General features: G+C 44.2%; 1 protein-coding gene across 1 annotated transcript in view; it reads left to right on the forward strand.

Annotated features, from left to right (window-relative positions):
• The window catches only part of COL22A1 (collagen type XXII alpha 1 chain), a 178,869-nt gene that overhangs the window by 22,389 nt on the left and 143,727 nt on the right, over positions 1-12,753 (forward strand). The window contains exons 2-3 of the mRNA XM_081918646.1: positions 3,574-3,738; positions 5,848-6,414. Of these exons, the coding sequence (XP_081774772.1) occupies positions 3,648-3,738; positions 5,848-6,414 (658 nt within the window). The 5' untranslated portion in view covers positions 3,574-3,647. The remainder of the gene's footprint in view (positions 1-3,573; positions 3,739-5,847; positions 6,415-12,753) is intronic.

The raw sequence follows: 12,753 nt of genomic DNA on the forward strand, positions 1-12,753 counted from the left end.
TGGGAAGGCAAACAGCATTTCCGTGCGCTGCTCTGGTTCGCCAGAAGCGGCTTAGTCATGCTGGTCGCATCACCTGTCTGTGGACAAATGCCGGCTCCCTCAGCAAGTAAAGTGAGATGAGCGCCGCAACCCCAGAATTGGTCATGACTGGACCTAATGGTCAGGGGTCCCTTTACCTTTACTTTACCAGGAACATACAATTCAGTTTGAGACAGATTGAATGGCACAACACCTCCCATGGCCCCTTTGCATCTGGAGGTGAGGAATCTGTCAAGAGCTGCATTTCCTTGGCAAGGTGGTGGGATCTATTGAGGACTGCATGCTGACAAAGGGTGGGGGTGAAAACTGAAAGTGGGAAGAGTTTGCAACATTGCGGAACTGCATAGCTATCTCTCCTCCTTTCTCTGTGCCACCTCAATGTACGTTCCATCTCTCTCTCTCTCAATTCAGGGGCGTCTTACTCATAGGGGCTAGTTGTGTGGGGCGCCAGGGCACCAAGTTCTGGAGGGTGCCAGGGAAGAGGTGGAGGCTGGGTGCGGCATCTCCTGGCATCAGCTTGCCACCTCCGCCATGCCGGGCCGAAGCAGCGCCACACCCGGAGCCTCCATCTACTGTGGCCATCCCGGCACAAAGTGGCCAGCTGAGCCGGGAGGCACCGCATCTAGCCTCCACCTCTTCCCCACAGGAGGAGCCACCCTCTACAGCTTTGCACCACGGTGCCAGATATGCTTAAGATGCCCCCTCTTGCCCTTCCTCTACAGTGGTACCTCAGGTTAAGAACTTATTTCATTGTGGAGGTCCGTTCTTAACCTGAAACTGTTCTTAACCTGAAGCAGCACTTTAGCTAATGGGGCTGCTGCACCGCACCACACAATTTCTGTTCTCATCCTGAAGCAAAGTTCTTAACCCGAGATACTATTTCTGGGTTAGCAGGGTCTGTAACCTGAAGCGTCTGTAACCCGAAGTAGCACTGTACCTTTTTGTCCCCTCTCCCACTATTTTAATCAAGAGAATTCTCATTATTTTACTCCCAAGAGCATCGGAACAAGCTTGACACTGCCCCATCTTACAAAGCTGCCTGAGTTTATACTCTCATTCTGGTTTCCGTCAGACTTTTCCTGTATCCAGTAGCAGAGGAAATATCCTGTCTGCTATGACGGGTAGTAGATCTTCTCAGTGGCTTTGCTATGAAAACGAGCATGATATGGAAGCCAACCTTGTGATGTTTTTATTTGAGCCAGGATTAGGGTTTTCCAGAATATTAAACACCAGGAATTGTTCTCATGGATTATGGTGCTGCAACTCTGTTTCAGTGAGTTAGGCAGCTTGCGACTAGAAAAAAGAGTTTCAGATCTCATGATGCTGTTCGGACACCTTGTGGAGAATTGCTGGACTACACCCAGTTTGAGTTGCTATCTGCTAACATCCATTTAGAACGCAACTATATCATGACTAAGGACTGGGAACAAAATTGACTCCATTTGCATTTAGAGGTGAACTTATCTAATTTTCACTTTCTGAAACAAAGCCATCTTTCTGAATTCACACTTCTTTGAATTTTGCAGTTCTCAAGTAATGTGTACAAAATGAATATACTAGGGGAAATATGCATAAAATGAATATATTAGGGGAGCCAGTCACCTTGATAATTTTGGTTTCCATTTTCTGAACCTTTTCGGACTCTACAATATCTTTTTAGATGCGAGGTGATCTGTGAATCTTTCATTCCACTGCCTCCTCTACCACCTCTGTTTTTCTCTGCTACATCCCGGGCCTTCTTCCTTTCCAGACTCTCAGATCACGGCTACACAGTGCACTCATTACAAGGTCTCTGGGCTCTGGTGTCTGGTTTATACACTGAGTAAAATGGGGTAACAGCTTGTAGAAGTACTGGAATGGGTTGCTCAAGTTCAGATGGGGAAATTACATTAAAACAAACAAGCAAACAGAAAACAGATTCAGATAGGAGGGGTACAGGGCATGTGGAGAAGCGGTCAGCCATGTGCTCTACTTGTAGCTGGACTATGTACAATCTAATTACATGCCCTCCAACATCCTGGGAACAAAATTCGGGATGCTCCTTTTTACAGTCGTACCTTGGTTTATGAACAGCCTAGTTCTCAAACATTTTGGCTCCCAAACGATTGAAACCCAGAAGTGACTGTTCCGCTTTTCGAACGTTCTTTTGGAAACTGAACAGCCAACAGGGTTCTGTGGCTTATTGGCTGCAGGAGCTTCCTGCAGCTAATCAGCTTTGGTTTTCGAACACTTTGGAAGTCGAACAGACTTCCGGAATAAGAATAAGATCCACCATTTGACTATTGATTCAAAACCTCAAAATGTATTTTATACAATTGACTTTTTATTTCTATTCTTTGTATATTGTATTGTTGTTTCATTGCTATGGCCGATGGCTGGTGCAAATAATGATTCATTCATTCATTCTGGAACAGATTCCGTTTGACTTCCAAGGTACAACTGTATATCCTGAGTTTTTGCACTTGCATGGGAGTGCGAGACCAAAAACACTCATTTTTTTGGGTCTTGCAAGACCAAAGAGTGAGAGGCTTTCATTCCGACATGACCCAGTTGACTCATGCCAGAATGATCATATTTTGGCCTTGTGCACTGGTACAAGCTCTGGACCAAAAATTGGGACATTTTGGGATCCAGCCAGAAGCTTGTTGGCTTCTGTAATTCCAGGACGTCCTGCTTAAAAATGGGGTGGTTGAGCGGTATGTATTTGTCCACCATGTTCTGCTACACATGTAGACCCAGCATGAGCCTTCAAGCCTGACTTTCACATGTCTCCGACTACCAGTCACTGAGAATCACAAGTTGGACTTACTGTAGCTCCTGCTTGCATCTTGTTGGCCACTGGAAGAACAGGATGCTGAATTATATAGGTCTTTGGCCTAAGTCCTTGTTATGTTCTTAATCAGCTCCTATTCTGCCTCTTCCACTTCCCTACATCACCGCCTATTTACAGCCATGCTTCTTAGAAGAAACTGTTTTTATTTTTTATTTTGCAGGAGGCACAAAGATTTACACAGGGAGGTTAAACATATACAAGCAGCAGCCAGGGACACTGCTGTGGGTATAATCTCACAATGTTCAATCAGCTCTGTTCAGAGGGTATGATTGTAAATAAACATCCCAGGGAGGCACAAGTCTAACATGGAGGGGCCCAGCCCTGGGGATAATTTCCGGTCTGTTGCCCTGAGTGTACTGTCAAAGATGGACTCGCGTCAACCTAAATAATGTGCTAATCTTCTCCCTTCAGATAACTGGGCTTGTGCACTTGTAACAAAGACATTTTAAGCTGCTTTTTTGCACACTGGTGAACTCTGCACTGTTGCTTTTGTCTGTGTACAGTTTGCAGCGTCTCGAGGAAAACCAGGAGAGGAAGCAGCTTCCCAATGAAAAGATGTACAGTTGGAAAACCATTTCTTATTTTCTCCTCTTCTAATATTCTCCCTTTCTCCTCCTGCCCTTGCGGGTTGGTGATTCCTTCACATAATAATTACATTTTGCTCTAATTTTTCCTGTGACTTTTTCTCTCCCCACTCCTAGATATGGATAAGTAGAATAACTACCATTGTGGAAGGAAAACAGAGAATACTATACTGGAGAAGAAGAAGGGAGTCATGTCCTTCGCAGGAAGATACTCGATACCTTCCACCTTGATACTGCTTTTGCTCCTTTGGGGTGGAGAGAACGTTCAGGCACAGAGAGCAGGTAAGCAGGGGCACTCTTTGTAATTGAATTATAGATAAAGGGATTATTTTGGATTTTGTTTTTTCACATGTTGTCGCAGATAAACCTATAGAGCAGAATGACAGCAGATCAAAAGTCTGAAATAGATGATACATGGTTTTTTTTTAAAAAAAAGTTTTTCATATATAGAGCCTCAGTAATCCAGACAACAATCCTATAAGGTAGATCAACATTATTTATTACCTCTGTATTCTGGTGACTGGGGCAGAGTCCTAGTGGCTTACCCACGATCACTTGGCTAGTTCTTGGCCAAGGTGACTGGTGAACCAAGGATTTCTCAGTTGGTAGGTCAGGTTGCAATCCCACGTACATTTACTTGGAAGTGAGTTCTGTTGAACCCAATGGGAATTGCCTTTAAAGAAAAATGCATAGCCACTACTCCATTGTAGTTCTTGTAGGCCGCATGTAGGACTCTGCTAAACATCTGGAAGAAAGAGGGGAATGCGCTGTTTTGAAAGGGATATGTGTTTTTCATTAGATCAATTGTCAAATGATCTGATAAACGCTTGTGATCTTAGTCATAGATATAACTGCCGAAGATTGAGACAACCTGGCAGTAGGAATGAAATGTATGACAAAAAATGATTTGTGGTTAGGAATGCCTGTGTTTGTTGCAGAGGTCCCTTGATTCTGGTATGGAATCCCTGCAAGTTGCAACAGATTCTGGGGCCTATTCCATACTGCACTGTCAGTTCACACAGAAGACTGTCCTGGCCTCCTAAATCTTCCTGTTGCCCTCATGACTACTGAGATCGTATCCTAGAACATGCTTCTTTGGAGCTATGCATTGCAAAAGTGTGTTTATTTATTTGTTGATTTATTTAATCATTTATAGCTTAAGATCAGTTAACCATAAAATTAGAAAAGCTTCCTTAAAATACCCAGTTGGAATAATAAAAAGAAAGTCTTCACTGATGATCAACAGGGAGGGAATCTGTCTGATCAAAGCTGGGAGGAAGTTCCATAGAATTGGACCCGTAGTGATGAGATCCTGGTGGATATAAGATATGCAGAAGACCTCAGTGATTGGGTCGGGATTAAAAAAATCAGATGAGCCTTAAGGTATCAAGTTGCTAAGGGCCTTGAAAATTCACAAAACTTGAACTTGGCCTAGTAGCATATCAGCAGCCAGTGCAAGTTTAATTTAGTCCAGTGAGTCCTTCAAGGACATTATGTTCACTGAGCCTTTCAGAAGAATCTCTGATAAACCTCTGAAGAAGCTCTTTGGAACATAGTTTGAAAGTCATTGGTCTAAAACTGCATTCATTCAGTGCATGAAAGCACTGACTTGGTCAAAGTTAAAAGCTTTATTCAGGGATAATCACGTATGCTTTGAAATATGAGGTCAAGATGCCCTATTGCTCTCTCAAAATGGTGTCCTGGGTTTGATCCTTGACTCACTCTTCACTGGCATGTAGCAACACTTCCTTAGCAATTGAATTCTTCAGTTGTCAAAAAACTCAATCTCCAGTCCAGTGATTCACCCCCTTGTCAACACTTAGGTTTTGTTATTTGTATATATATAACAAATCTTGTAAAACTTCTCACCACTGTAAAAGAAAGCATTTCTCCAGGCTGACAATAAATAAAATATAATGGTGCTTTTAAATGAGAACATGGAATGCCAACTGTTTGCTATTACTGTCTGTGAAGGCAGGTTTGAAGGCAGGCAACACTTGATCTGCCAAAAAGTTCTTAAGCATGTTGAGTTAAAGGGGAATGGAAGGAGGGGGAACAGAGAGCAGTCTGTTAAGATTTCAAAAGAAAATAGTTGCCTCATAGACATGCAGACAGAGTAGGCGAAAGCACAGCAGCCACAACAGAGAGAGAAAAGAGAGAAAGTTTGCATAACAAAGCAAAATCTGTTTTCAGATCTGCTTTGGGCCTTACTAAACTCTAAGGACAGACTCGGTAATGGTTCTCCAAGGTGGAACATGTTCTGTGGAAGGCTGACCACACATTCCCCCAAGCAGAAATTGCTATGATGAGCAGAAATGTCCCCAGATGTTGTGATGTTGGTGGCTGTCTTCCTCTACCATGTCTCAGGAGATACTCAATTTTCCCTTGCAGGTTGCAAGAATGTCCACTATGACCTCGTCTTCATCTTGGACACCTCCTCCAGTGTGGGGAAAGAAGACTTTGAGAAGGTCCGCCAGTGGGTGGCTAATCTGGTAGACACGTTTGAGATCGGACCAGACAAAACCCGGGTTGGTGTTGTCCGCTATAGCGACAGACCAACTACTGAATTTGAGCTTGGGAAATATCGGACTCGGGAGGAGATCAAAGAAGCTGCAAGGAATATCAAATACTACGGGGGCAATACAAATACTGGTGATGCCCTACGGTACATCAACACATACAGCTTTTCCACGGAGGCTGGTGGAAGGCCAAGCGACCGCACCATCAAAAAAGTGGCTATTCTTCTGACGGATGGCCGGAGCCAGGATTATGTCTTGGATCCGGCCACTGCAGCTCATAAAGCGGGCATAAGGATCTTTGCTGTAGGGGTTGGTGAGGCCCTCAAAGAAGAGCTGGATGAAATTGCTTCAGAGCCCAAGTCTGCCCATGTGTTCCATGTCTCAGATTACAATGCTATTGACAAGATACGTGGGAAACTGAGGAGAAGGCTTTGTGAAAGTAAGTAAGAAAGTCATTTCTTTGGCACAAAGGTTTTCACAGCCAATCTTCTATGGGCTTGGAGAGCTATGGCTTCATTAGATGTGGTAAAATGAAGGTACTCTGAAGTCCCATCACATGTCAGGTTTAGATTAAGAATGAATAATTTTATGTAGAATGTTTTAACATGTACTCTTTCTGTCTTAGCATTCTACTTGAATTTAAGTCAATGGATGTGGCCTTGGACCCATGCTCTCATGGGTACCTGATGGAATTATAATTAGCAATGTACATAGCATGTGACTCTTTCATATATGATGATGCCATCACACATCAGCTTTTCTTCACTCAATGGTTATGTGACTTGTAAGGTTGAAAGAGAGACAATTTGTTCACTTAAAGGCACCTAGGGGAGTTAGGGGATAGTAGCCTGATATCTAGAGATCTCTGTTGGGCAGAAGGCCTACAGCAAGGGTAGGCAAACTAAGGCCCGGGGGCCGGATCCGGCCCGATCGCTTTCTAAATCTGGCCTGCAGACGGTCAGGGAATCAGCGTGTTTTTACATGAGTAGAATGTGTCCTTTTATTTAAAATGCATCTCTGAGTTATTTGTGGGGCATAGGAATTCATTCATTTTCCCCCCAAAATATAGTCCAGCTCCCCACAAGATCTGAGGGACAGTGGACTGGCCCCTTCTGAAAAAGTTTGCTGACCCCTGGCCTACAGTTTAGTGGTTGAACATCTGCACTGCATGCAGAAGGTCTTGGATTCAATCTGTGGTATCCCTGTCCCTGGTAGGACAGGGAAAAACTTTTGTTAGAAGCTCTGGAAAGCTTCTGCCAGTCAGTATTGGTAATACTGAGCTAAATGGACCAATGATCTGACTTGATAAAAAGCAGACTGCACGTAATGAAAAGGCCATTATGGAGACAGCCTCCAATGTATCATAGAAAGCAGCTTTGCACATTTAAATTGTATTTTAATTGAAAGGATTCACACACCCACACACCCACACACCATTAAATAGACAACAGGAAGCTCCCAAATGCTTTGGATTTTTCATCTGAGGGCTTGTCCCCAGAGCAATCTTTGGCCTTACACATATTGTTAGACTCCAATTCCCATCAGCCCCAGCCAGCATGGCCGATGGTCAGGGATGATGGGAGTTGCAGTCCAGCAATGTCTGGAGGGCTAAATATTTCTATTCCTGATGTACAGCTGTTTTCTATTGAGTTAGAACAGTGTTTCCCAACCTTGGGTCTCCAGCTGCTGTTGGACTACAATTCCCATCATCCCTGACCATTGGTCTTGCTAGCAAGGGATGATGGGAGTTGTAGTCCAAAAACAGCTGGAGACCCAAGGTTGGGAAACACTGCGTTAGAACATTGGCCCATCAAGTTGAGTATTGTCTACCCTAACTGGCAGTGGTTTTCCAGAGTTTGAGATCTCCAGTCCTTCCTTCAGATGTCAGGGATTGAACCTAGGACGATCTGCATGCCAACCAGATGCTCTATCACTGAACTACTCCCCTTCTCTGTGTGTGAGGTGTCCCTGCCGATTTAGACCTTTTCGTGTGATCTTTTAGAAGTTTCAGAAATATGCTCCTTGGAGGTCTTCATACAGACCAATCAGACAAGGTCTTGTCGTAGGATTCAGCAGACTTGCGGTCTTGGGCAGTTGTCAGTTCTCAGAGAGCTGAGAGGCTAGAAGATGTTTAAGGCAGACATAGGAAACAAACGTGGCTGAGGTTCAATTTACACATTGGGCAAAATCTTACCATTCTTTCCTCTGCATTCCTGTATTCTGAGCTGCCTGGGCAGGCTGAGAATCTGAGTAGAGGAAGTGTGACAGAGAGAAGTTGTTAATAGCTCTTCCCCTTTTAAACCTTCCCAGCAAAATCCCCCTCACTAAGCTGATGGGGAGAAGATACAGGGCCTCCATCTCAACAATGCAGAAATCTGGCTAAGCCTTTGGAATGCCATGCAGCAATGCATTCTAAAATAGCTGGATATCGAAACCTCGTTTTGATTTACATGTGCTTAACACAGAGACATTGTCATTAAAGTAGCTCAGATTGTGCTGGCTGGCTAAGAATATTCCTTTCTCCTCTTGGTGGTGCAGCACACTGCTTGTTTTGGAACCAGCCGGTTATTTATTCTAGCTGAAATTGCAGGGTTAGTGTCCCAAACTCCCCTGACATCATGAAGTTACACGCAAAAGGACGGATTTCCTGCTTTCAGCCTACAGTATGATCATCTCCTGGTTTTAATGTTGAAATGTCCTCTGGTGCAGTTGGGTTGATGCGTCCAATCAGGGGCATACAAAGGGAGGGCATCGCTCGCTTGGTGACTGTACGGGCTGCCGCATGTGCACAGTCTGTACGGGATGCCATGCATGTGCCACCGGGCAGTTTGCCCCGCCCCTCGGCGTCCCGCCCCAGGTGCCAGAGAGTGTTCCTCCACCACTGCATCCAATTGATGGTGGGTTCATCACAGTTCCATGGGCATCACAAGTTACTTTTTTTTGATAAACATTCATTTTGTCACTCCCGGTCTGTGCTTGGGAATTCATACCTTGGAAGGAACGGCTGAGATTTGACTTCTTGAGAAACCCTGCCCTGTATGTCAAGAGAAGACCATTTCCTTCCTTTGCACGGTCACTTGCAAACAAGTTGTTTATTGAGCATTCATCCTGAATTGCTTGCTGGGAGGTTGTATGCCAATTGCATCAAGCAAGTATTATCCCACACTTTCCAGGGCAGGTTTCTTTCCCTTTCCTTCTTGCAAAGTCCACTTTTTCTGTGTGAGAATATGTTTCTGTGTGAGAGCTGCAAGTCAACTTTAATTGTGAAACCTCAGTGTACCTGTTTGTGACTGAATCCCACTGAAAACAGTGGCAGTTTAGAAGCACACTGTGAACTATAGTGAAAACGATGGCTTTGCGCAAAGAATCCTGGGAACTGTAGTTCATTGAGAGGGGTGAGGGTTGTTGACAACTACAATTCCCAGCACCTTGAACCAACTACAGTTTCAATGTTTCTATGGGGGAAGCCATGAATTTTAAAGTGGTATAAGGGTGCTTTAGATGATATAATGCGGATAGGAACAAGGAATGATAGTTTATGGGTTAGTGAAACCTTCTGCGCCATTTATTCATGACACCTTTCCAGAGAAGGATGTCTCTCTTGGGCTGACTGGCTTCCTTCTCTTTCCATAGCTCCGCTCCCAGTTTCAGAGTTCTTGCAATGTCACAAATTGTGATTCTCTCTCCCCCCCAGCTCTGCATACTTTTCAGCCCCCTCAGTGTCACTCATGAAGCCATAAAATCCCACACAAAACCAGAATGGTCCAAAATCTTTGTCTGTCTCGCGGGTCCCAAAATGGCTTTTCCTTGACCGTATCTCATTTCAACCCTCCAGGAACTTTGCAGTTTTATGAATGCTTTCTCATTTTAGCTGAATTCCTGAGGGCTCAACAGGAATCTGGAGAGTGAATTGAGGCTCTACAGTTTCACTCTCCCAGATGTGTTCATGTACCACAGGCGATGTGGCAGAGTGAAACATGTTCTTTAGTTTGTCCTGTTCAGCTGGAATGGGACTCAGTTCAGCTGACCATGCGGCCCAATTCTCATGTTCATTTCTGGTCATCAAGCCAATGCAGTCGCTGTGATTGTTGGGAACCAATTGACATGCTGTTCACTGCTTTCAATGGTCTGTTGGCCAAAAGGCAATATATAAATAAGCCATAGCATAATATTCAATGCCAGGATCATAGTGGCAGCGATAGCTAGAAGCAAGCTTAGTGGTGCTCCTACCAGTGGGCCAACAAGATGACAACATTTTATTCTGAGCATGGGGTTGTTCCTAGAATTGTTCCTCTGAAGAAGGAACTAAAATCGCTGATTCTCCCGATTTTGCCTTTACGTGGCATTCTTAAAGTGTGTGCTTACTTGAAAGTACCAAACCAACAGCTGATCCCAGGATACACCAGGTTCTTGTGAGTTTTGTTTGCTCATTGCCAGAGGGCTAGTTTGCTTCCCTTTTTATAGCTCCAATGAGAGGAGGATTTATTTTTCTGTGTGTGCAAAATGGGATTTGTCCTTCCACAAAACGCAAACATAACCTAGGAACTGGGGTCACGTTGGTCACCAACCCTGCTATTCATGATGGGTGGGTCAGTGAGCTACTGAGTCAAGAATTTGTCCCCATCTCAGGATGTATTACTGCAGATGTTCAGCATTTTTCTGTTAGGGAAGGGAAACAGAAGACAGCATTTGTTCTTCCCATCTCATGGGAGTGGTACCATCATCTAAGTATGTAACTTGCAATGGAATTTTGTAAAAGCTGTACTCCAAAATGTAGCTTCTATTAATGGGCAGAACTGGTCAACTCGTATTTGGATGCCCTGAGCCTGTAAGCTTTTTGGGAAGAGGAAACCTAATGTCACCTTGTATATTGCCATCAGCTCCTTAGGGAGATAAAAACCAAATGAAACCATTATTTTCTGGTTGTAAAGCTTTTTGTTTTTTTCTATAGGATCATGCAAATACAGCTCCCCCCCCCACAAAAAACACACCAGCTAACACAGCAATTGAAATAGTACAATACTCACTACCTCTGCGTCCCCATTTCATTCTGCTGCATCCATAAATACACCCCAACACAGGAGCTGACTCCTAGGGAGCCAAGGTCCCTTTGGTCCCCCCAATAAATTATTTGAGGAGGTCAGCCCCCCTCTAAGGTTTATGGGCATAGCCATTCAATTTTGTGAATGTGCTGCATCATGTGATTGATTGTGTGGGGCTGGGCTGGCTTAGCCCCCAATATTTTAGTCAAGTTGGCACCACTGCACTCCAATACCAATTGAGCATCCTCCCAGATCCAAAATGGCAGTATGTGGCTACTAGATTGCATCAAGCTGGATGAGTCACAAAGTGCAGGAGATATGCAGAAGTATATGATCCAGGTCACATTTAAACGAAAACTTACTTAGTTTGCACTTTCCTAAACAAAATGTGAACTGAAACATCACTATCCTTCAGAATTTTCACTTCTGAGAATTTTGCAATGCAGCTTCCCAGCCAAATCATGTGTCCAAAAAGCATATACTAGGGTAAAGGGCCTAGGGATGCGGGTGGCGTTGTGGGTTAAACCACAGAGCCTAGAACTTGCCAACCAGAAGGTTAGTGGTTCGAAACCCCGCGACGGGGTGAGCTCCCATTGCTCAGTCCCTGCTCCTGCCCACCTACCATTTCGAAAGCATGTCAAAGTGCAAGTAGATAAATAGGTACCACTCCGGTGGGGAGGTAAACGGCATTTCTGTACTCTGCTCTGGTTCTCCAGAACCGGTTTAGTCATGCTGGCCACATGACCCGGAAGCTGTATGCCGGCTCTCTTGGCCAATAAAGTGAGATGAGCGCCGCAACCCCAGAGTCGGTCACGACTGGACCTAATGGTCAGGGGTCCCTTTACCCTTTACCTTTACCTAGGGTAAAGGGCCTGCATGAAGGAACATAGCAATGTCAATAACATGCAAAAGTGCATTGTATTAGGTAAAATCATTGTGCACAAATGTGTATATTAGGGGAAATTTCATGCAAAAATGTGTATATTAGGATTTGCCTTAGAAAGCTGATGAATCCTCAGAAGGATTTTTTTAAAAATAGTAATTTTTATTGAATTTATATACCGCCCAGTACTCCCTGGTCTCAGGGCGGTTCACATGATAAAAAGAAAAAGAATTTTGCAAACTGATGTAAAGAACCAAACTTAAGATTTGGGGATGAAAAATTAAACTGAGAGAAATCCAAATTGACAGATTTGTCTATCCCTAGTCACAAAGCAGAACTTGGCTGGCATCTGTCTGTCTCGGGAGCCAATGGAAGACTGCCCCTTTGGAGGTGAAAAAACATCTAACAGGTGTGACTTCCCCTGAAATTTTGATTCTCACAGCTGACTTCCCTTCCTACCTTCCAGACTCTTGGTGAGGGGAGGAAGAGTACTGCTCAAGTCTAGACATGTAATTCTGACTCTTTGATTACTTAAGCAGCTGTAGTGAATCAATGCCTCCCAGGAACGGAGATTATAGTGGAGTTGGTGGAAGAGTGGGAACCCTAAACCTCCACTGCTGATTAGAAGGCAAGGCATGGGGCTATGGAGATGACTGGCAACAAGCTGAAAACTTTGCTTGCGCATAAGGCTGCAGAGGGGCAATGTGGTTTGAGAATCTGCCAAGTTGTGTTTTGTAGCAATATGTGCAGGGGAAAGCGCTGAGACAGAGCAAGGGTTTTGCATTTCACTCCTGGCTTCTCCAAGGGCTGAATTCAAAGATGCTTCACTAATGTAAATCCCCTGTTTCATTAT

This window comes from Podarcis melisellensis, assembly GCF_964234715.1.
Source record: "Podarcis melisellensis genome assembly, chromosome: 7".
In the NCBI taxonomy this organism is placed as follows: Eukaryota; Metazoa; Chordata; class Lepidosauria; order Squamata; family Lacertidae; genus Podarcis; species Podarcis melisellensis.